We start from the raw sequence: 21,969 nt of genomic DNA on the forward strand, positions 1-21,969 counted from the left end.
ACCCCAACTCTGGCACATGGATATGCAGTGCCTAGTGGGTGCCTACCTACATGCCAACTTTCAGCGCAATCGGCCAAGTAGTTACCGAAATATTGCAACAATTGCAAAACTGACACCTCTTCGTTTTGCACGTGGCACGTGCATAAGGGGTCACTCACATGCATCGGGAATAGTCCAATACTTGGTAGAAGGAATGAAGCTACCCTATAAAAATTACCGCATGTAAATCGGTCAAGTGGTTGCTGAGATATAAGCCTCGCAAAAGCGTGACCACGGCCGGCCGGCCGGCCGGCCGGCCGGCCGCTCATACTCAGAAATTTCCGTTAATCTAAGGAAAGACTACGCTCGCTTCGCTCGCTCCGTAACCAACGACACTTGACAATGAGACCAAACATTTTCTGTCCATGATAACTGATCAAACATGCGCCAGCACGAGTGTAATCCACAACGAACATAAAAATTTATATTACCTATAGCTTTCCCGCTCCCTACATCACGGATGAAGTGTGCACTATACTCACCCTGTTCTCAAAGACGGACTGATTTTCCTGCAACGACAACAGTTGAACCGACCGCTTGCTAGAGCCAGTTCAAAAGCAATATCCTAAGGCAGCAGCTCAAAGGAGGGATCGACACTTGACCGACGCGGCAGCTAGACTGGCCGCTGCGCTCAGAGGACGCGTCTGCCTGCACGCGGCCCATCTGATTGCTTTTCCAGGCTTTCTGGGCCACCGGATATGGTGCCCGAAGCGCCTTCTCAGATCGGTTGGGATAACAACGTAAATCACAAGCCTGTCTAAACATGGGATTCGATTGGGCTATCCGTACCGCGTCCCAACCGTTAAGCATGCCGTCCGGAAATCCCGAGTCGCCCCTACCGCCGGCCATCGAGGTCCGGTATCGATTGGGACAACCCAAGCCTACCCAACCCGGTGGGGACAAGTCGGGACATCCGGAGCCTATCCCGACCGTCCCCAACCGCATCCCGGACGAATTGCTGGCTGGGTACCCGCCTCCCCCCCTCGGCCGGCGCGTATGTAGAAAACCAATAGGTCCGGCGAGGGTTAAATGACCCTTTCAATAACACTTCTCGCGGGACATCGCTATCCATTCATCCCATAACACCATCTAAAAAGAACCAGCGGAGTGCGGCGACCCCGGCAGCAGATGGCACCCGGGCCACCTAACGGGAGATACCACGGAAGGACCGCAATAATGGTAGACCGTTTGCAACCTCCTCCAGAGACCAGTAGCCGGTCAGATGCCGCTGATCCGGTGGGATGACGGTTTTGCACGTGTATGAGATGCACGAGATATCGCGGCGGACGTGCCTCCTTCACGGCGTCATCTGGAGAGATGATAACGATGGTCGCGGACTGTCGGCCATCCTGAACGAATCGGCGCCCGCGGCAGACCCGATCAGGGTGAACGGCCACGAGTGTAGAACTGTGGACTTGATGGGAGATACAAAGAGACGCTTTGACCTCGAGATCGCGAAGCCATCGAGTAAAACAGGAGCATTGGTAAGCGCATGAATTCATTACCCTCTATATCATATAACAACGCTTTATACCTACAGAGTTTGCTAGGATTTCAGAGACATGCATGTGACTTTCACTTTTATGAAGGATTCCCCGAACAGCTTTTGGCCTTCGGCAATCAGCACGACTGTCGGTGTCCCCATGCTGCCTTGATGTGATTGCCGAATGTCGAATACATGAATGCAGAGGAAATATCCAGTGGCGGAAGCAAAGGAACGTATGTCAGGCATCCAGACGAAAGGAAGTTAAGGCGGAAAAGGAAAGGTCAACTACGACATCCAGGCGTTATCACTGGCGGTCCAAATTAAATAGAGTGGCTGAGAGTGACACACTCCCTACCTAGCCGACACGATAGAGTGCCAGCGATCGGTGATACCATTTACTGAAGTCTTATAGCACGAATAATTTCGGCGTCGAATCGATAATAATAATGGACAAATACACGAGACTCCACGTCTGCATACTATGTAAACGACACAAACATAGCAATGTAAGGACTTGAAGTAGGCTATGCAAGTGTAGTGTGTAATGGAAAACGTTGACATGTTCAAATGAAATATAATCTTATGGACCCCACGAAAAAACTTCGATACATAAGTTTATTACTGAAATGTATAAGTGGTGCGCTCGTTAAAACACATAATACCATTGTCATCAGTGTTACTCCCGATATAGCATTAAACGGCTCAATGCTTCCCCGAGATTGAGTAACGACGAGTGAGTGTAGAGCTCTTGCAAACTCGAATACTTGAAGATGTACCACCATGGAATGACACCCGGCGGAATGATTTTCTACACCAAAAAGTTTTGCTTTCTAACAGCAAAATATTATTTTTGAAGAGCGAAAACTCAATGAAATCTAATTACACGTAAACAGGTGCCATAATGGTTTTATATCTCCAAATTCGATCTTGGGGAAAATATACAACGATTGAACAGAGTGAGGAGATTTTCGGACCACAAAGTGGCTATACCGACCGCTGTGGAGCGTGCTCGATAAGGTCGATTCGTGCGCATACCCTCCCTCCCCCAAACAAACAAACACACTAAGGCACGCACAGCACAGCTCTCGTCTCTGCTCCTATCTCCGCCCGAGCAGCTCCGAACTGTGTACGAGCTATGGACATTGGACAGGCAACTACAGAAAGTCTCCCCAGTGACCACCACTGAGTGCGCTGAATCTACCCGAACATTCACACGAGCATGGTATCACAGAGCACAGGACACGTCGTGAGCGCCGCGCAGCGCCCGTTCACAGCCACAGCGCAAAGTCTGCCGGCCGCTGTTTCGCTGTGTTCGCATCATGCACCACAAGCCGTTCCCGGCGTAACGCAGCGTCCAATGCGTCGCTGCACAATGTCCAGCCATCTGAACGTCCAAAGTTTCAGGTACTGTGGTCAAACCTCACGGATGTCTCGAGACAACGAAATTCGTCATGCGTCATAACACCACTGTGTGATATGGGGCGTTTTTTTTCAGCTGATGTCGGCGCGAGTCACTGCGGTGCTCAGTGTCTGCACTCGTAGACCGAGAGAGTAGTGAGAACGAAGTAGTGAGACCTACGTCGGTCCTGTAGGATCGGTCATCACCTACCGGCCTGCTGACCAGTGCCCCACAGACCCGCCAGCTCCCGCTCCAGCTGGTAGATCTGAGTCTTGGAGCGACGTATCTCCTCCAGAATTTTGGCCGTGTTGCCCAGATTTCGCGACATCTGAGACCAGACCTGCGGAAAAGAAAACATCGGTATTGTATAATTGTGCACAAAGCAGAAAGTTAAAGATAGAAATAAACAAAGGAAAGGAGACGACTACATATGTTTGGAATAAGTAATAACACAACGGCCTGAAAGCAAACATCGATGCATACATTGCTAACACTCAGACAAAGTATCTCTACGTTGCAAATTGCGACATGTCTGCAGCCTCATCAATTAGTCTGTTTACATCTTCGGTAGAGTGGTCTCTACTGTGGTCGATTGCAGCGAGCGGTGCAGTAGGTACCTACTGTAGCAGGTACTTCACCGACCATCGGCCGAATGGTATATACTGGTCTAGGGCGAAACCCGCGGTAGTGTTTAGGGAGGCCGGTCTGCCGTGGAGCCTCAATTACGTGGAGCCACTTACACTGATTACATTTGCAGGCTGAGAACTGTTCACAGGCTAGGAAATCGGACAGGAACTGAGCTATACGAGACAAGTAACGATACTCTACCAGCATTGACATTTCAAGGGCTGTAGAAGAGCAAACAGACTTATAATAAAACCTAAACGTAATTAAACAGAGTGTAGAAACACCATTAGAAAATGCAAAAACACTACGTTAACTGTACAAAAGCAAGAAGCGAGCGGAAAACCAAAGCAGTCTGGCGATTTCTAACTTCTGCTCTAGCTTGTGTTGTGAAACCAAACCAATTGATGTCGTATATATCCGAATATATCAGTAGACAGATACTGATGACCTAGCGCGACAGTGACAGTGACGGCTGCATAGCGGCACTTCGCAAAGTGGGGAGCCACTGTGTCCGGACAAACAGGCAATCAAACTGTCTGTCGCCCGTCCAGGCTCGCATTAACCCTCGCCGGCCGAGGGGGGGGGGGGCGGGTGCCGCCCCCCCCATAGGGTTTTTTCGCGATAGCTCCGAACACGCTGGCGATAGAGAGCTGAAACTTGGCATACCTGACCTTTGATCCAAGCCGCATCTTTTGACACCAACCGCATTTTTGGGTCAGGTCAGGTCACTGACCTATGACGTCATAAGTGAACCTCTGCACGGTCTTCAGATGTCGCAACTTCGCAACGCCCTCACTGCCAGAGGAGATGTCACAGGGAAATGAAACTTGCAGGATCTAGTATCCATTATGAGTCCCACAACTTGTATATCTCGGATTTTTCCTAAAGGTCATATGAGGTCAGGTCATTTTCGTGACCTCACCATTATAAGTCAATGGGGAAAAATTCAAACTGCTATTCTGGCGCCGGGAACGATCTCCAACTATCTCAAGCACACAGAATCGTGATTTTATGCACTCCTTGCAAGGTTAGATGCGTCACTTTTGCAATGTTGACCTTGCGTGACGTCATTTATGACGTCATCAAGGTCATATTAGTTTTTCGTCAATAACTCTTGATCAAATTGAGCTAACGAGCCGGGAAAGCCACCAATGGACTCAGGAAGACCTGCCGAATCGGATGATATGCGACATGACCCCTTTCGACCAACTTCGTGACCTGGGGGTGCTGACCTGACCTTGAACTGAGGTCAACACCCCAAGTTGACCTGACCCGGACAAAAAGTATATCATTCGACGCGCCTGAGCGAGACGAACACGATGCTGCCAAAATCGGCGCTCTGCGGCCGTTTTTTGCGAAGTTATTCACCAAAAACTGAACCGTACCTTGGGGCACTTGACCTGACCTCAGAGGTCACCGGTTGACCTAGGACCTTAAAATCGGGTACCAATCTCTGCGTCTCGTAACGGCGCACACGCTCGTTTTTTCCGCGACGCGCTAGCTCCACCAGGGGCGAAACGGCGAGGGGGGGGGGTCGTACCCGCCCCCCCCCCTCGGCCGGCGCGTATGTAGAAAACCAATAGGTCCGGCGAGGGTTAAACACGTCTGCATGCAGACACACAGCAGTGGCATCGTCCTGCTTCGGTCTGTGAGACGGGCAGCTTCGTGGAAAAAAATCGAACGGGCCGCGGCTTCAGTCCCTATAGTGAACAGAGGGACAACAAGCACAGCACACAATATTACATATTTGTAAATCAAGTGAAGGGTTGGGGAGGATATGGTGAATTACTCTTCAATGGCGCGTCAAATCAGTCAACTGAGTCGTGTATTGTTTACCAATCCTATTGTCCCGGAAGAGTCAAATCAAACACATAGCCAATTAACTGCTGATCCACAAGGAAGCGACATTATCACCGTTCCCGGGCCTGAACACCGCCCGCCAGACTGCGCATCAGCTGACTGGAAAAATAGTATCGTAACTATTCTGTAACATGTCCCCACTCACTATAATGACCAATAGCCGCCGCACACCGTTGCGTCCAGACAAACGTACACAAACGGTAACAGGGTTGGCAAATTTATGCCAGCAGCCGGTTTAAACCGGTTTAATCCATGGATTAAACCGGCTGGCATAAACTAATTTAAGCCACCCCGGTTTAAACCAGTGTGCACCAACATAATAAAAGCCACTTACGTTAACTTGTCGTAACATCACTTGGGTTAAACTGCTTCTTCTCTTCACATTTTCTATACACACCTTTCAATTTTACATGCTAACTTGTAATGTTTTTTTCCTGGGGGTTGACTTTATGTGATTCATTATTGATCTGTATCACCCTGTATCAAATGTTTATTTTGATTTGCAGTGTTTTACACAACTAGTTGTTTACATGGGTGGTTTATGGAATGAAAGGTCTTGGAGACAGCTTCAATAAAGAAACCAATTTCAATTTTATGGGAAGCTGTAGCAAACATGACCTAATGCCAAATGCATGGTGCAAGGATCACTGAATGGTAAGGCCTAAGAACTATCATACAGAACATTGCCTATTTACTAGGGAACTGTCTATTGCTTAAGCAGTCAGTGACACTAAACAAAGGAATTGACAGCACGGCCACCATTATAGGCTCCAAAGTACATGTAAAAAACAATAATAAGTGTGATTAGTTAGGGACACTGTTGTACCAAGAAAACAACATGCACTACCTGAAAAAACACAAACCATAGGAACATTACAGAAGATTTATAAATGATGACTTGTTACAATTATTTCCTGTGCAATTAAATCACAGAATGGGTGATACCTAGTACCTACCATGATAAATAATTTTTTTTTTTCTAGTGTTTCTGGCCCAGTCCCCAGACGATTGGTCAGAATACATTTTACATGTAAAATAAAGTGAGACTTTTAAACTGGTAAACCGAATGTTAAGATTAGAATGTGCTTATGCCTTATCCCTACTTTGTTTCTTAGCTTAGTTACCTACTGACCAGGGGCCGTATTCACGTCGACTTCGTAAGTCAATTTTCTTTCGTAAGTATAATTTGGTATTCATGTCGACACTTCTTAAGTTTTTTCTTACGAAATGTCTGGATATCTACAAAAATCGGTATTCACGTCAAAATTCGTAGGAATATCTTAAGAAATTCGTAAGAAGCGTTTGGTGCATTGACCTTTGCCTTAATCATTGAGATTTAGGCATCCTCCTTGTAGGGATTTACACAAATATCCATTGTATATAATTGATAGAGACAAGTAGAAAAACACGGAACAAATAGTGCATGGACGCGTTTCGATTATTAAATCTTCATCATCTTTTTTTATAAAAAAATCATTTTTTGAATTTTTTTAGGTCAAAACCCCAAAAATATGAAAATCCGAGATAGCAGTTTTGTAGCGCCGCTTTTTGTCTACTAGACCATATAAAGAACTTTGAAATTGCTTGATAACTGTAGATTTGGTGAGCGTTTCAAGATTGCATGTTTTTTGCTCATTTTTGCTCGAACATGACCTCAGTTTGGGCTCAATAACTCCTGACCTAAGGTGACCTAAGACTTGAAATTTGGTGTGAAGGTGTCAAATTTATGCCCGGGAAGGTACTGAAAATTTGGCGGCGCTGCGCGCCGCCGCTTTCTTGCTATTCAGGAAAAACCACACTTAACCCTCGCCCCAACGGGGCGAGGGTTAAGTGTTGGGGGCGCCCCTCTTCTACTGGGCAAGCCCAACTTCTGTATGAGGTGCCTTATTTCTTGACATTGATGGACATGCACTTTTAGTGGATGGGGAAGCACCTGTACCCCCATACATAGGTATAGAAAGTTACAAGAAAGCCTTTTTGAAGGCTTTCTTGCCTTTTTAAGCCTTTTTTTTTAGAAAGAAAGCCTTTTTGCCGCTGATCGGCTTGGCCGCTGACCAAACTTGAGCGCAATCAGCCCAGCTGTTCTTGAGATGTAGAAGTGGCACCCTGCACGTGCGCACGTGTAAAATGGTTCAAACTGGATTTTGCCCGGCACCCTTCGCACCGGTCCCTATAACCGTGTGCCAAGTTTGAGTGCAAACGGTCCAGGCGTTCTCGACATCTGGAAGCGACCCCTGCTCGTGCGCACGTGCAGTAGCACCTCAACCATGACATATGACAACGCATTTCCCGGTAGGTGCCTACCCACATGCCAAGTTTCAACACAATCGGGCCGGTAATTGCCGAGTTATTGTAATAAGAACAAACGTGACACCTGTTTGTACTTTGCACGTGCAGCGGGTGGTCACTCACATGAATCAAGAGTACCCGATGTTAAGTAGAAGGGCTACAGCTACCCTAAAGAATTACCGCAAGTCAAACGTCCTAATGCAGTGGTTGCTGAGATATAAGCCCACTTTGAGAAATTGGTAGTCTCAAAAGCGCTACTTCTGCAAAACAGCTTGGACGCCCTTGACTTCTCACGTGGCACGTGCCACGATGGTCAATTAGATGCATCAAGATAGTAAATTGCGGGTTAGAAGGGATGGGGCAGCCCAACAAAAAGACCACAGGTCTATCAGTCCAGCGGTTGATGAGATATAGGCCTCCAAAAGCATTACAGGCCGGGCCGGGCCGCTCATACCATGGTGTGTCAAAAGTGGAAATAGCCGCCCGGCTTTAGTTCGCCAGCCTTGTCAATAGATGGCAGTACCACAATATGGGCAGCGGATCGTGCAATTGACGTCAAATTTTCTTTATCTGCTAAGAATTGAATGGCGGATCTTTTCATGCAAGAATCAAGTAAATCGGTCCACAACTTTTCTAGCAACAGGGATATGAAGTCAAACACCTTGCCAGAGCGGCGGCGCGGCGGCCGGCGGCGGCCGTTACGCGCCGCCTGGGAGACTGGCGAGGGCGCTGAACGGTTCCGACTTGGCACTGCACTAAAACCTGTTAACTGCTTGGAATAGTTATTATAGCAATATTTTCATTCAAGTGAGGGTTAACCAAGGGCAGGAAGTATGTATGCTTGTGTGCGTGCTATGTAAGCCAAGAAACTGCATTAGCAGATACTCGCTAACATTAGATCCAGCCAAGTCCAAACGCATTCCAGGGGATGTGTTCCTGATGGGTCAACAATATTTATCGTTCGAGGGCGGATACAGTTTTAACAATACAAAAAATATGTTTGTACAGCTCTATTCCTTGAATAATTCTCTTCAACGCCTCATTCCTAGTTAAGCGAATTAGTCCACCCTGGTTAAGGCGATTTCGCCACAAGGTCGCGGAAAACCGACCGAAAACGGCCGCGCTCAACGTTAATTTGGGCATGCAGGCTCTTAAAAACTCGCATTGGGCGGGTAGGGTTTCCCAGGTATTGGCTCCAAAACACCGTACTCGGCTCCCGAATACGTCCAAGTGACCCGCCTCGTTCCTAGTTAAGCTCTAATAAGATCAAGTGACTCATAAGGAGCGAAAAAGCGACAAAAAGCATGAATTTCCCTATGGCGGCGGGCTGCCGGGTTGCCAGACGGTGCACCGGCTATTTCCACTTTTGACACACCATGTGATATTTTCCCGTTTTATTGAAAAGACTTCGCTTCACTCGCTCGCTGGTAATAATTTTGCTCAATAATAACAGCCATTCTTAGTCTAGACAACCATTAGTGTCAATTCTTAAAATAATTCGTCATTTTAGTCTTAGCTACTGCACTGATTTATCGTTGCGTCAGTTTACGACAGCTCGGTGAGTATTCGTAAGTCCACCATACCGTTAACATTATGTTCTTACGAAAAACTTAAGAAATTCTTAAGATGACACGACGTGAATCGCACTTACGACATTCTTACGAGAATTCTTAAGAAAAGGTCGACGTGAATCGCAAACTGTCTACTAGAATTTTTTTATTCGTAAGATATTTTTGCTGTCGACGTGAATACCAAATTTTCGTAAGAAGTAGGTCGTGCGTAAGAAAATTCTTACGAAAATGATCGACGTGAATACGGCCCCATATTGTCAACATAATCACATGCCAAAATGTTGACATAATACCAAATCTTTCTAGTTGAGGTTTATTTGCCATTGGGTCTACAGTGCAGGGATATTTCTATCTCGCACTCCTCTGAGATGCAAAGATAAGCATTTGTTATATCTGCATCCCTCTGAGATGCAAAGATAAGGTCTCGAGGGTTCATAGCGAAAAATCAAGAGTTCATGTGATGATGGGTCATTAACCGAACGACATTTTTCATGGTTGTTTATGGATGAAACTTATGAAATAAGAACAAACTACTCTGAATCTATTTTTACATAGATAAGTGCATTAAAATATAATATTTTATAAATTAAGAATAAACCTCAACATAGAAAGATATAGGATTCCTCATGGCTCACTCGTGGAAGATCGGATATCTTTTCCTCGCGTGTTACAGAAAAACCTCGCTCCTTCGTCGCTCGGTTTTTCAGTAACCCGCTTGGAAAAGATATCCTTATCTTCCACTCGGAGCCATGAAGAATCCTCTATATGACACAGGTATTGACTTCGTGCACTCTGCACATTCACCAACGAGTACACTGACCCACAAGATAAGTTATAGTAGATGTTTTGACTGAATGTGGTTTTTATTAATTTAAGCCGGTTTAAACCGGTTTAAACCGGTTTAAACCACTGGCTGGCATAAATTCAATTTAAGCCGGCTTTTATCCAACCCTGAACGGTAAGCTAGGCCGTTGTCTATGGCACAGTGAGTGCACAACTTTCACCAAACACAATTAATGTTGGATCGTGGCTTCACGACTAAGTGGTTACGGTGGCACAATAAAGAGCTAGTGTACTCCATTGAAATATTCTATTTGTCGACAAAAAGGGAAGAGCGGGTGGCAGAAGATAACACATCATTGCGATCAATTTGTAAATGGACTAGTTGCAACTGCCCCAAGCTACATATCTGGAACGGGATCACCCCACTATGGTCTCTACTTCCCAATGTCAGTTGTGACATGGGATGTAATGATTCATGGGCTAGTAGTGCTCTAAAACGATACCTAGGCGAATAAATCCAAGACCGGCGTCAAAAAACATCATCCTTTGAGACAGGTTGCAAAAAAAAAAATATGATCCGTGGATTGGTTGAATTGGTGGTTAATGATGATGCTTTGATGTTGATGACGATTTCATGGTTGATTTTCACATAACAAATCTAAATGATGGAACAAAATAGAACAATATAAATGAATCTAACGCATACTTACAGCACTCGGGAAACCAATGTAATATTTGAAGAGTTTAAATAGAAGACAGAAGCGGGAGATAGAAGGGCCTTGTCACACTTTTTGAGTGTGATTAACCCCCGACATGAAAAATATCTGAGGTAAGGGTGGAATTACATTACGAGTACTGTCCCAAACAAAGCACAGTATCGAAGACGATAATGCCCCAGAGAGTGACCAACCTTATAACTCCGGTCGTAAATGGCTGCAGCCCTATGGTTGCGATATGTATACAATAAAACGAGCGAGGTACAAGGGAGCCATTGACCCTGCGTAAACAACAAGCTATGGGCACAAGTTTAGGATACCTATGTCGATGCCAGCCACGTTGGACCAGAAGCTGGTTATGATCAGGATCCTACGGCGCCCGGTCGCACCAGTCACGGGTGTCATCGGTCATTGGATCCGGTCAGCAGCTCGAATACCAGCATCGGCTGGGAGGAGCTCGCTGAGCCGATTTCACAGATCGGTCGGACAAACGCACACGACCGCTTGCAGACCTCAGTCGGCTGCTTAGAAGTCGCCAACAGAGGCGCTAGTGTGGTTGGGGCCATAGATGGTCTGAGGGTAGGTTTGGGTTCCAATACGATTTGATGTCATTGGCCATTTTTACAACAACTTGGAAGTTATGCTCATTACTACGTCTTAAAATGCAAATATTTACCGCAACTTAGCAGCAGATGACTAAAAACCTCAACAAATGTGGACAACGGTGGGTGGGTTATAAACCGAGTAGGAAAAACATACTCAGGTATATAATTGAGTATTACAATCATCGCAATTACTGCAGTACAAAACGAGCACATTCCAATATATTGTTTGTGGTTACCGGGCTGGAGTCAAAACATTACCTTACCATAAAAACTTCACACTCATAGCTTTATTGCACGGTTAAATCATACAGCATTGCGAAAAAGCAACGTGCTGAGGAATGCAAATTTCAGGCTCCCGTGGGGGACTTCATCCTTTTAGTCGTCGTCCATATTGCATAGGGCCTCGTTTGCTAGGCATCTGTACTCCAGCGTTACCAATATTATATGTACATGACAAGCATTGCAAAGCGTTTGACGCGATCATGCAATGCGGAAACGGAAGCTTGTGTTCTAATGTGCAGGACCTCATTCTCAATACAACGTTGTAGTTTCTCATGGGTCGATGAAGCAGCGGGCATTCAGCTCGTGGAATCCTAGGAATTACATCCTCCATTAGTCATATGATGGCATACACAATTTTCTACCAATCATGTAATACAGTTAACATGCGCTCTTTGGCTAAGCCATTCAATGTGATGAAAATACAGTGCTACCTTAGGTTGAAAATATATTGGAAGCGTTCAATTCACCATGCAACACTACTGCTTCGCACAACCCAAGCCTATGCAGACCAGGTAGAACGCTCCAGACGAAAAAGTGGGGACAAAAATGAATTTAGTAACCACGACTTTGGGGGGCCAAACAAACTCAGGTTGCCATGGTAAGGGGACAAATTTGGCATGAGTAAGCATCTTCTAGTAACTCATTTTTCAATGAATTATTTCAGAAAAAAGCAAAAAGACTTGTTGGACCAGTACATGAATGAATTGCAGTTTTCATAAACGATCCGAGTTTTTTTTTATCAAACTGGCCTAAATAATATCAAAATCAAGTCCTAAACTGAACGGCCCGTGCTGCCATAGGTTACATCTCTAACGCTCTGGCCCCAAAATCGTCACTGGCTTATCAGCCAATGATCGTCAAGTATTGACTTACGCTGATTGTTGGGATCACTGCATTTTTGCTTAGAAAGCTCACGGTGCTGACAACGCTAGCGCAAATGTCCCCACTTTCGTAATGTTGAAAGACTGGAGCGTACCCCCTGGCAGTTGGCACAACCCCTAAAACCCGCCTTGCCCATGCGACCACGACGTCCCTCACCTCTCTGCTGGCATGCTGATCCACGTCTCCGAAGAACTGTCCGGTGAGCTTGCCCAGCTTCCTCTCGAGGGCGCGCACGTCGCCGCGCAGGAGACGCACGTCACTGCGGAACCCCTCGGCCTCGAGCCGACGCCGACGCTCCAGCTCGTCGTACCGGTTCTTCATGGTGAGTACAGAGTCGCGCATACGTGAGAGGCGCTCCTGAAAGGGAAGGGGCAGGGGGTTTTGATATCATACTGCCAAAGATGTCCAACAAAAGGGCAGGGACTTGAGGCCAGGAGATGGGGAGTCACCGCTGAACATAAACAAAATGCGAGTTGGATACGGAGCATGGACTGTAAGGATGTGGTGATCCTTACTATTTTTGTTTACCCACAACTTCAATCCCTTTCAAGCCACAGAAGCATAAAGCAGCACACATTAGAGATGCCACTTTTGAGCCCGCGAACCCGCTTTCTGCGGGTTTTGAAAACCCGCAGGGTTTTTGGCGGGTTCGAGAAGCAAAACTTGTCGTGTGGCGGGTATTTGGCGGTCAGACTTAAGAACCTTTAATTTTTTTTTTTTTAGATGCAAAACACAATGCCAAGTGCATTTGCTCAGGTTAACAATACAATATTGATCAAAACAACTCTTAAAACAGAACAAATATAAAAATATATCATGGAAGCACATTTCAAATGCAAAACTGAAAACAACCAGCAATGGCATCCACAGTAGAGATGCCACAAATTTGCAATTTCATTACCCACCCCGCCCCGCAGCTACCCCTTGCCCAACCACAACTACCCGCAAGCTGATTTTGGCTGAGCCGAACCCGCAAAAAAAACCGCAATTTTTAAAAACCTGCTTTTGCAAGAAAAAAATACAGCTGGGTCAATGCTAGAGCTATATAAACCTTACTTGCTTCATTGCTGTGCAGAAAAAGACAGCCAATCAAATAGTAAGGACTTGAAATTGCTATGCTAAGTCCTCAGGAAGTGCACACTGGATAGTGGAAAATGAACAATGCATCAATATATTTGAAATTCCTTTCTGAAAAGAGTTCAGTAAAATCTTTCTCTCACCTTACCCTTCAGCATTGGCTGAGGATCAAAATTTCACTCTGGCTCCCTCTCAATGTTAGGCTTCTGGAATGATATTGCTATCAAAATGAATGTTGATACAAAAAGATATGCGATTTCCAGTTAAAAATGAATAGTGACACGGTGAATAATGAGCATCCAGTCGATCTACACATAAAACAAATCATGCAAAATCCCAGCAAAAACCAACTAACCACCACAATGAACCACGCATTTCTGAGGGGTGTTCACGGGCACCGCACACTGCTGCGTGCGCTGTGTGCGGTGCGTCCAGCAGGCGTGGGGGTAGGGGATGGGTAGGCGGTTCTGACGTCACGGCTGCGTGCGGTGGACGGTCCGCTGTGGCCAGTCCCGACCGGCCACAGCGATCGCTGTGTGCGGTGACGGAAGGCTGACGTAGGGACGCAGTGGGCGGAGCTTGGAGGCTGTGTGCGGTCCGACCGCACACAGGGCCCGTGAACAGCCCTCTGAAAACATGCGTCAGAAGCGTCACCAACAGCTGATTGCAAGGAATGTTACAGCGACTAAATTATTGCAGCCGTAGTTAGTGCAAACTTGTTGCGAAAACACCGTTGTATAATGCATATTCATGTGCCATTCTGATAAAAATATTTTACACAATAGTTCAAGTTTTACAATTCAGAGGTTAATCACCGGAATACCTAAAGAGACAGTAAATACTAAATCAAATGTAATAATTTTATAGATGGTCTTGGTAATGCTCTCCGGATGGTTCTCTCTCGGCATACAAATTATAAGGACGTAAAAAGACAAAAAAAATAAATGCGACCAGCTACGTGGTTTTGTAACATGTATAACTGCTATTTTGAGGCATTTAAAAACCAAGACAGAGAAATTGATTGTAAAATTATTATTGCGTCATCAATGACAGCTTTCCTTCGCCTCAGAGACCAAAATTGACTCAGTCAAATGCCAATCCTTGTCAGAATGTCGGAAGTGCGCCAGTATTGTATTGCGTTATGTTTGGGCCGCATGCCAGTCAATATTTTGATTTTTTTTTGTAACAGTAAGGGTAATTGGTGTGCTATTTTCGAAATATTAGGTGGGACAGAACATAGAGTAGGATAGGTAATCAATAAATTTGCATCAAAGTTTGTTTAGCTGATAGCTCTTTTTTATGCCGACCAGACGCAAATAAAGTAACATGTGGCATTTGCTCTGATTTTCAACATTGACATCTCATTTAAGTCTGGGTTCTTCCATAATGTACATCTAGTGCACACTGCACATAGACTTCAGTTCAGCTTCCTATAAGTTTGCTTTCAGGTTCTTTTATGTTTTATGGAATGCTTTCATCCCTATTTATGCTTTGTAGTTTGTTGCTTGTACCCTGCTTTGGTCATTGCTAGACTGTGGATGCCATTGCTGGTTGTTTTCAGTTTTGCATTTGAAATGTGCTTCCATGATATATTTTTATATTTGTTCTGTTTTAAGAGTTGTTTTGATCAATATTGTATTGTTAACCTGAGCAAATGCACTTGGCATTGTGTTTTGCATCTAAAAAAAAAAATTAAAGGTTCTTAAGTCTGACCGCCAAATACCCGCCACACGACAAGTTTTGCTTCTCGAACCCGCCAAAAACCCTGCGGGTTTTCAAAACCCGCAGAAAGCGGGTTCGCGGGCTCAAAAGTGGCATCTCTAATCCACAGTCTAGCAATGACCAAAGCAGGGTACAAGCAACAAACTACAAAGCATAAATAGGGATGAAAGCATTCCATAAAACATAAAAGAACCTGAAAGCAAACTTATAGGAAGCTGAACTGAAGTCTATGTGCAGTGTGCACTAGATGTACATTATGGAAGAACCCAGACTTAAATGAGATGTCAATGTTGAAAATCAGAGCAAATGCCACATGTTACTTTATTTGCGTCTGGTCGGCATAAAAAAGAGCTATCAGCTAAACAAACTTTGATGCAAATTTATTGATTACCTATCCTACTCTATGTTCTGTCCCACCTAATATTACGAAAATAGCACACCAATTACCCTTACTGTTACAAAAAAATCAAAATATTGACTGGCATGCGGCCCAAACATAACGCAATACAATACTGGCGCACTTCCGACATTCTGACAAGGATTGGCATTTGACTGAGTCAATTTTGGTCTCTGAGGCGAAGGAAAGCTGTCATTGATGACGCAATAATAATTTTACAATCAATTTCTCTGTCTTGGTTTTTGAATGCCTCAAAATAGCAGTTATACATGTTACAAAACCACGTAGCTGGTCGCATTTATTTTTTTTTGTCTTTTTACGTCCTTATAATTTGTATGCCGAGAGAGAACCATCCGGAGAGCATTACCAAGACCATCTATAAAATTATTACATTTGATTTAGTATTTACTGTCTCTTTAGGTATTCCGGTGATTAACCTCTGAATTGTAAAACTTGAACTATTGTGTAAAATATTTTTATCAGAATGGCACATGAATATGCATTATACAACGGTGTTTTCGCAACAAGTTTGCACTAACTACGGCTGCAATAATTTAGTCGCTGTAACATTCCTTGCAATCAGCTGTTGGTGACGCTTCTGACGCATGTTTTCAGAAATGCGTGGTTCATTGTGGTGGTTAGTTGGTTTTTGCTGGGATTTTGCATGATTTGTTTTAATGAGGTTAGTGCTTGTGCGAGGAACATGTTCAATAATAGTAGAAAATGTAAAAAATGTAAAAACATGACCTTATTTCCTCGATAATTGCCAAAACTAATGCTGTACAAATATATTCTTTATTTGAAAGATGTAATATTTCGACCACAGGTCTTTTTCAAACAGTTTCAAATTAGAAAAGATAGCATTTCCATTTGCCGCATTTCCAACTGCCTTTCAACAAAAATTTATGGTTGAATCGTGCCCACTAGCTCACTCGCACCACTCATGAAATATTTGGCTAGCAAAAATAGCATCACATAGGTCACCTATTTTTCAAAATACATAGTTTCAGCCGTACGAGATAAGTAAGTATTAACATACCGACTGACCATAACACAAAACATCCTACAGGCCTTCGCCATTATTTCTCACAATTTCGTCCAAAGTCACCCAGCTGTCTACAAGGCATAACAGATTTGTTTTATGTGTAGATCGACTGGATGCTCATTATTCACCGTGTCACTATTCATTTTTAACTGGAAATCGCATATCTTTTTGTATCAACATTCATTTTGATAGCAATATCATTCCAGAAGCCTAACATTGAGAGGGAGCCAGAGTGAAATTTTGATCCTCAGCCAATGCTGAAGGGTAAGGTGAGAGAAAGATTTTACTGAACTCTTTTCAGAAAGGAATTTCAAATATATTGATGCATTGTTCATTTTCCACTATCCAGTGTGCACTTCCTGAGGACTTAGCATAGCAATTTCAAGTCCTTACTATTTGATTGGCTGTCTTTTTCTGCACAGCAATGAAGCAAGTAAGGTTTATATAGCTCTAGCATTGACCCAGCTGTATTTTTTCTTGCAAAAGCAGGTTTTTAAAAATTGCGGTTTTTTTTGCGGGTTCGGCTCAGCCAAAATCAGCTTGCGGGTAGTTGTGGTTGGGCAAGGGGTAGCTGCGGGGCGGGGTGGGTAATGAAATTGCAAATTTGTGGCATCTCTAGCACACATGTAACAAAATAGGTCACCGTAAACAGATGAGCATTAACAACTCAGTGCGTGATCAATATATTTCCAATCAGTTTTACGAGGACGGCGTTCGTTGCCAATGTCGGCCCAGTTACCAAGCTATCGGCAGTAATGTAGGGGAGAGTGGGGCATATTCGTGCAAAAAAAAATGGATAAATCCATATACCTGTTCTTTGGTTGGTGCAAGGGTAGAATTGTTGATTGTAGCATGGAAAAGGAACTATTGCAGATATTTTTCCTCTTTAAAAGTTTTCCTCTAAAATTATCGCATCTATTATAAAAATGACTTTTAATAACTCTGTACGTTTGCACGAACCTGCCCCAGGTAGGGGCACATTCATGCAAGGGGTGGGGCACTTCCGTGCACCCTGCAAAGTTCGAGAAATTACCGGGCATTACCAGAAATTTACCAAAAGAAATTGGCAGGGGGCCATTCCACTCGATTTCCTTCGACAAGAATGCATTGCACAACATATGTATGTAGAAAGAATAGGCTGGCCAACGAGAATGTGCCAACTGCCGGTCATCGACCTGCCTCCGTGACCTCGCCAAGGTCGCGTGAATTACTTGTCACGACGTCGCAAGTAGCCGAGACTGAGTCAGGCGAGCGTCATAAGTGAAACCTACTACAGATGAAGTCATAAATCGCAAAAACGAAAAAAAAAATATGTACGAATGTGCCCCTAGCCAGTGCGTGCACGAACCTGCCCCACAACGGTATTTTTAATGTATTTCAAACAATTTTGTTGAAAAAATAACACTTTTGCAACAAAACAAGTTTGCAGCAGTTCCGTGAATAGAGTGAGCTTCTTCGCCGCCAATTTTAAAAAGCTGAACCACATTTCCGAGTCATGGAAAGTGCACGAATAATACAACTTTTCGTTTTTATCAAGGATGAGAGCAGGTACAACGTTGTTTTCTACAGTGAACGAGGGGCGGCAATGTTAGGAATGTTTTTTATAATTTACCTTGAGCATGGACAGCCACTCGTGTTCCCATAAACTGCCATGAACAAATGTGCCCCATGCACGAATGTGCCCCACTCTCCCCTATGATCCATAATGGCACCAGGCAGTTTCCCCCAGCTGGTTCATGCTCCGAGTACCTACATCCATGGCATGAGCCGCCTATGCATCTGACGTCATGCTGTCGGCGGTTTCCGTCCGAACGGCCCTCCAGGGCTGTGTTAGCGCTGGGGGCGCGCATCAAATGTCTGGGTCAACGGGTGCGGTAGGTAACTATGATCGTGCCAGTGTAAATCCGGGAAATGGCCGAGAATGCTGACACTTCCGCACTACGTTCATGTAACGGTAGGGCAGTGAACAAAGTTAATTATTTGGAGGCTTCAGGAAATTAGAGGCATGAGTGGAAAGAAACAGGTAAGTGCATCGTGCTAATCCACTCAGGTCAATGGCCTATGTGGGGCTGCTTGTGTAGCGATGTTAAATTCTGCAATGTTGTGGCGCTTCGCGGTGTTTTCCGTAGTGCGGAGTGTGTGGAATCGCTTTGCATGCTTGAAGGGAACACACATTCATTTGCAGCGTCATCAAAACAATCACTCAAATACAGATACCTAGTTATGGGCCGGGCTCTAAACGCGATGCGAAGGCCATATTTGATCGAAACTTACGGCAGCAGCCAACTAAGAGTAAACAGATAGCATGTGCTTTGGGAGGTGCTGAACCGAAGCATTACGGGGTAGTTCTATCCATGCTCATTGCTTCTGGCGGTTCGCTCGTAAAATAGAACGTGCTTTGGGAGGGTATGAATCGAAGCATTACGCGGTTGTTCTTCCTATGCTGATAGCTTTGTCGATTCGCTCGCAATCATGATGCCTGAGCACGTGAGCAGCCACCGATGTAGACATGGTAAGGTTGTCGGGCATGTAAAACCTTTATCGAGGCAAGGAGCATATGTCCATTAGGACAGTCGTTTCAAAGCCATAACTTCAGATGTCTCTACGAAGATTTTGGCATGAGACAATGCATAAATAAGTTGAATCTGAAAGCACCGCACACTCATTTTATCTAGACTTTTATAATGCACGGGCACATGCATAGTGCTGACTGGCTAACGCTACTAAAAGTAGAGCGAATAGAGACTTTCAGCAGCGGCCAGCCAGCGTTGGTTGGGGGCAGCGCCTTGGTAACGCCGATTGCTGGCAGCAAGAAATACGAGGCGTTTATAATGGTGCTCTTTCGCCAGGTGCATTAGGCTGCAACCGTTTACCGCCTTCGATGGCCTGCATCCAGACCCAATACACAATAACTTTTCGCATGTCAAAGCGAAATGCACAACACCGAACTCAAACTGACTTCACGATCGTCTTGATTCTTCGTCATCAGGTTATGACGCTTTAACGGTGTTTATGACGAAACTAATGACTTTTTCGACGCAAACAATGCATATTGCAAATTCGTACTTTGCTCGTCGCGTTGTGAGCGGCAATTAGAGCCCATATGACTGAAATGTTCCAGAGAGCATGTATGGCCCCAATGAAAGCTAACGCGAAAATAAATAATCCTAGTTTGATAACTGTGACGCGGTGAAGCAACTAAGTGCTTTTTATTTTGTCTTCCACCTAGCATTCATCTAGAAGTCAGCGGCTTCTGCATGAGGTATCTACAATGATAACAATCTGTTGTTGTTTTAAGTCTACGGTGAAAATGAAATACCGCAAGTGGTATGATTATTAGCGGTAATGACTTGGGAGACACCCAAATAACGTCCTGTTCAGTAAATATAAAAAACAAAGCAGTGCAAGCTGAGTACCTACAGCGCATTTCAAGGGGCCGCATACCAAGGGAGACCTAAAATATTTAACTATGAATAATGGACATCTACACTCATCAATTAAGTCTACACTCAATCAATTAAGTCTTGTCTATTCAACTAGCCGTTCGCGAGGCTCGATGGCGATTGGGAAACACGAACCGAGAACTGCTACTCTGAACCAGAGCTGCGGAGTCGATGGATTTTCGGTGACTCCGACTCCGACTCCGGCTTCCTAAATCGACTCCGACTCCAGTCAGAGCTGTCGACTTCGAGTTCCGACCGACTCCGACTTCGCAGCCCTGCTCTGAACCAGGCTGTATAAAACGGACCACTGAGACCACCTCAGACAAAAGGCACTAAAGCATAAAAACTCCTAAACAATGAATATGAGCATACAAACCGACAGCCCACCCAGCCTGGAAGTGTGACCGCCGGACACATACCTTGAACTCCTCACGGTCCGTCTCTCTTGCGTCCCGCACCTCCGACACGAACTTTTCCAGTCGCGTGCACTGCTCGCGGTACTGGGCACAGCGCGTGTTGGCGTCCTCCAATTGATGCTGTAAGCAGAGGGGCGAACAATATGAGACGGTCGGTCAGTGGTAGTGATAAGGGAAGAATAATGAATGCTTGACGTGGGCCGTGGCAAGTGGATAATCGTACAGAAACAATGAGCAATTATCGAAAGCAGATTGAACAGCAAACTGAGTCGGTACCCGCAAAAAAACTCATAAAAATAGAGCTAACATCGCAATGCAAGAACTTTTCAAGGCACTGTCTACTGAACTGAACAGTCCACTCACGATAACAAGCCACCGTAGAGGCAAACAGAACCGTTCATTTTACACCGACAGACCGTATCCCTGAGTTGCCCTGTGACTGTTACGTCTATCGCATCACGTTCCCCCTCTCTCACCATGAGTTCGGTGGCGCGCTGTCGCAGCTTCTGGTAGGCCGTCTGGAAGTTGGCCCGCGCCATGACGGCCATATTGGCGGTGGCCGGCCGGTCGGCCCGGTCCGGTCCGCTCGCGGCGCTCCGTCCCGGTGCCGGCTCCGCCTGTGAGCCGCGCTCGCAGCGCGCCGGCAGCCGCACGCTGAGGTTCTGACAGAGCATCTCTCGCTCGCGCAGCAGCTGGTCTTTCTCGGCCATCCAGGAGCGCTCGCGCTGCTGGTGCTCGCTGTGCATCCGCAGCAGGTCGCGGCTGGCGCTGTACAGCAGCTTCTGCGTCTCGTGCAGTCTGGGGGAGGGTGGGGGAGTGGGAGGTGGACAGAGTCAGTAAAGGCCTGTGATGGGCTTGCCGATCCTGTCATAGACTAGCATACAGACTGCCCGTCGCGGACTCGACCATCAGAGGTGATCAAATATTTCACATCAATCGCCCCCCCCCCCCCCGCATGGCAATACGCGATCATATCGCAAACGCATATTGATATATGCTAGGCACCACTTAAGCTGTATTACAATGCAGCCTTCAGTAATCAGTACAGCTACCCCGTCATCTCCATGGCACGTACTTTGCATTGTAGGCGGCCAGCCGCTGGTCCCGTTTGGCCCTCTCGGCCTGTCTCTCCTCAGCGCTGACTCGGCGATCGTCCAGCAGTGCCTGGCGCTCCTCGCGTGCCAGCCGGGTCCGCTCCTCCAGCTGGGCACGCACACAGCCTAGCTCCAGCTGCAGCGTGGCCGCGTCCGGTACCGGCTTCGCGTCCATATCACCGTCACCGGCTGTGGCATAACGGAGAATAGTGGCGACCGTGAGTCAATGAGAACTG

General features: G+C 45.6%; 1 protein-coding gene across 1 annotated transcript; it reads right to left on the bottom strand.

Moving 5' to 3' along the window:
- Positions 1-2,818: 2,818 nt before the first annotated feature.
- On the bottom strand, positions 2,819-21,917 carry LOC122390429 (coiled-coil domain-containing protein 77-like). The gene is made up of 5 exons (XM_043383372.1): positions 21,715-21,917; positions 21,116-21,437; positions 20,643-20,759; positions 12,696-12,896; positions 2,819-3,264 (listed from the first exon to the last, which is right to left on the bottom strand). The coding sequence occupies exons 1-5, from the start codon at positions 21,906-21,908 to the stop codon at positions 3,127-3,129; spliced, it is 972 nt and encodes a 323-aa protein (XP_043239307.1). The 5' UTR covers positions 21,909-21,917; the 3' UTR covers positions 2,819-3,126.
- Between the last annotated feature and the right edge of the window lie 52 nt (positions 21,918-21,969).

This window comes from Amphibalanus amphitrite, unplaced genomic scaffold (assembly GCF_019059575.1).
Source record: "Amphibalanus amphitrite isolate SeventyFive unplaced genomic scaffold, NRLGWU_Aamphi_draft 000395F_arrow, whole genome shotgun sequence".
Classification (NCBI taxonomy): Eukaryota; Metazoa; Arthropoda; class Thecostraca; order Balanomorpha; family Balanidae; genus Amphibalanus; species Amphibalanus amphitrite.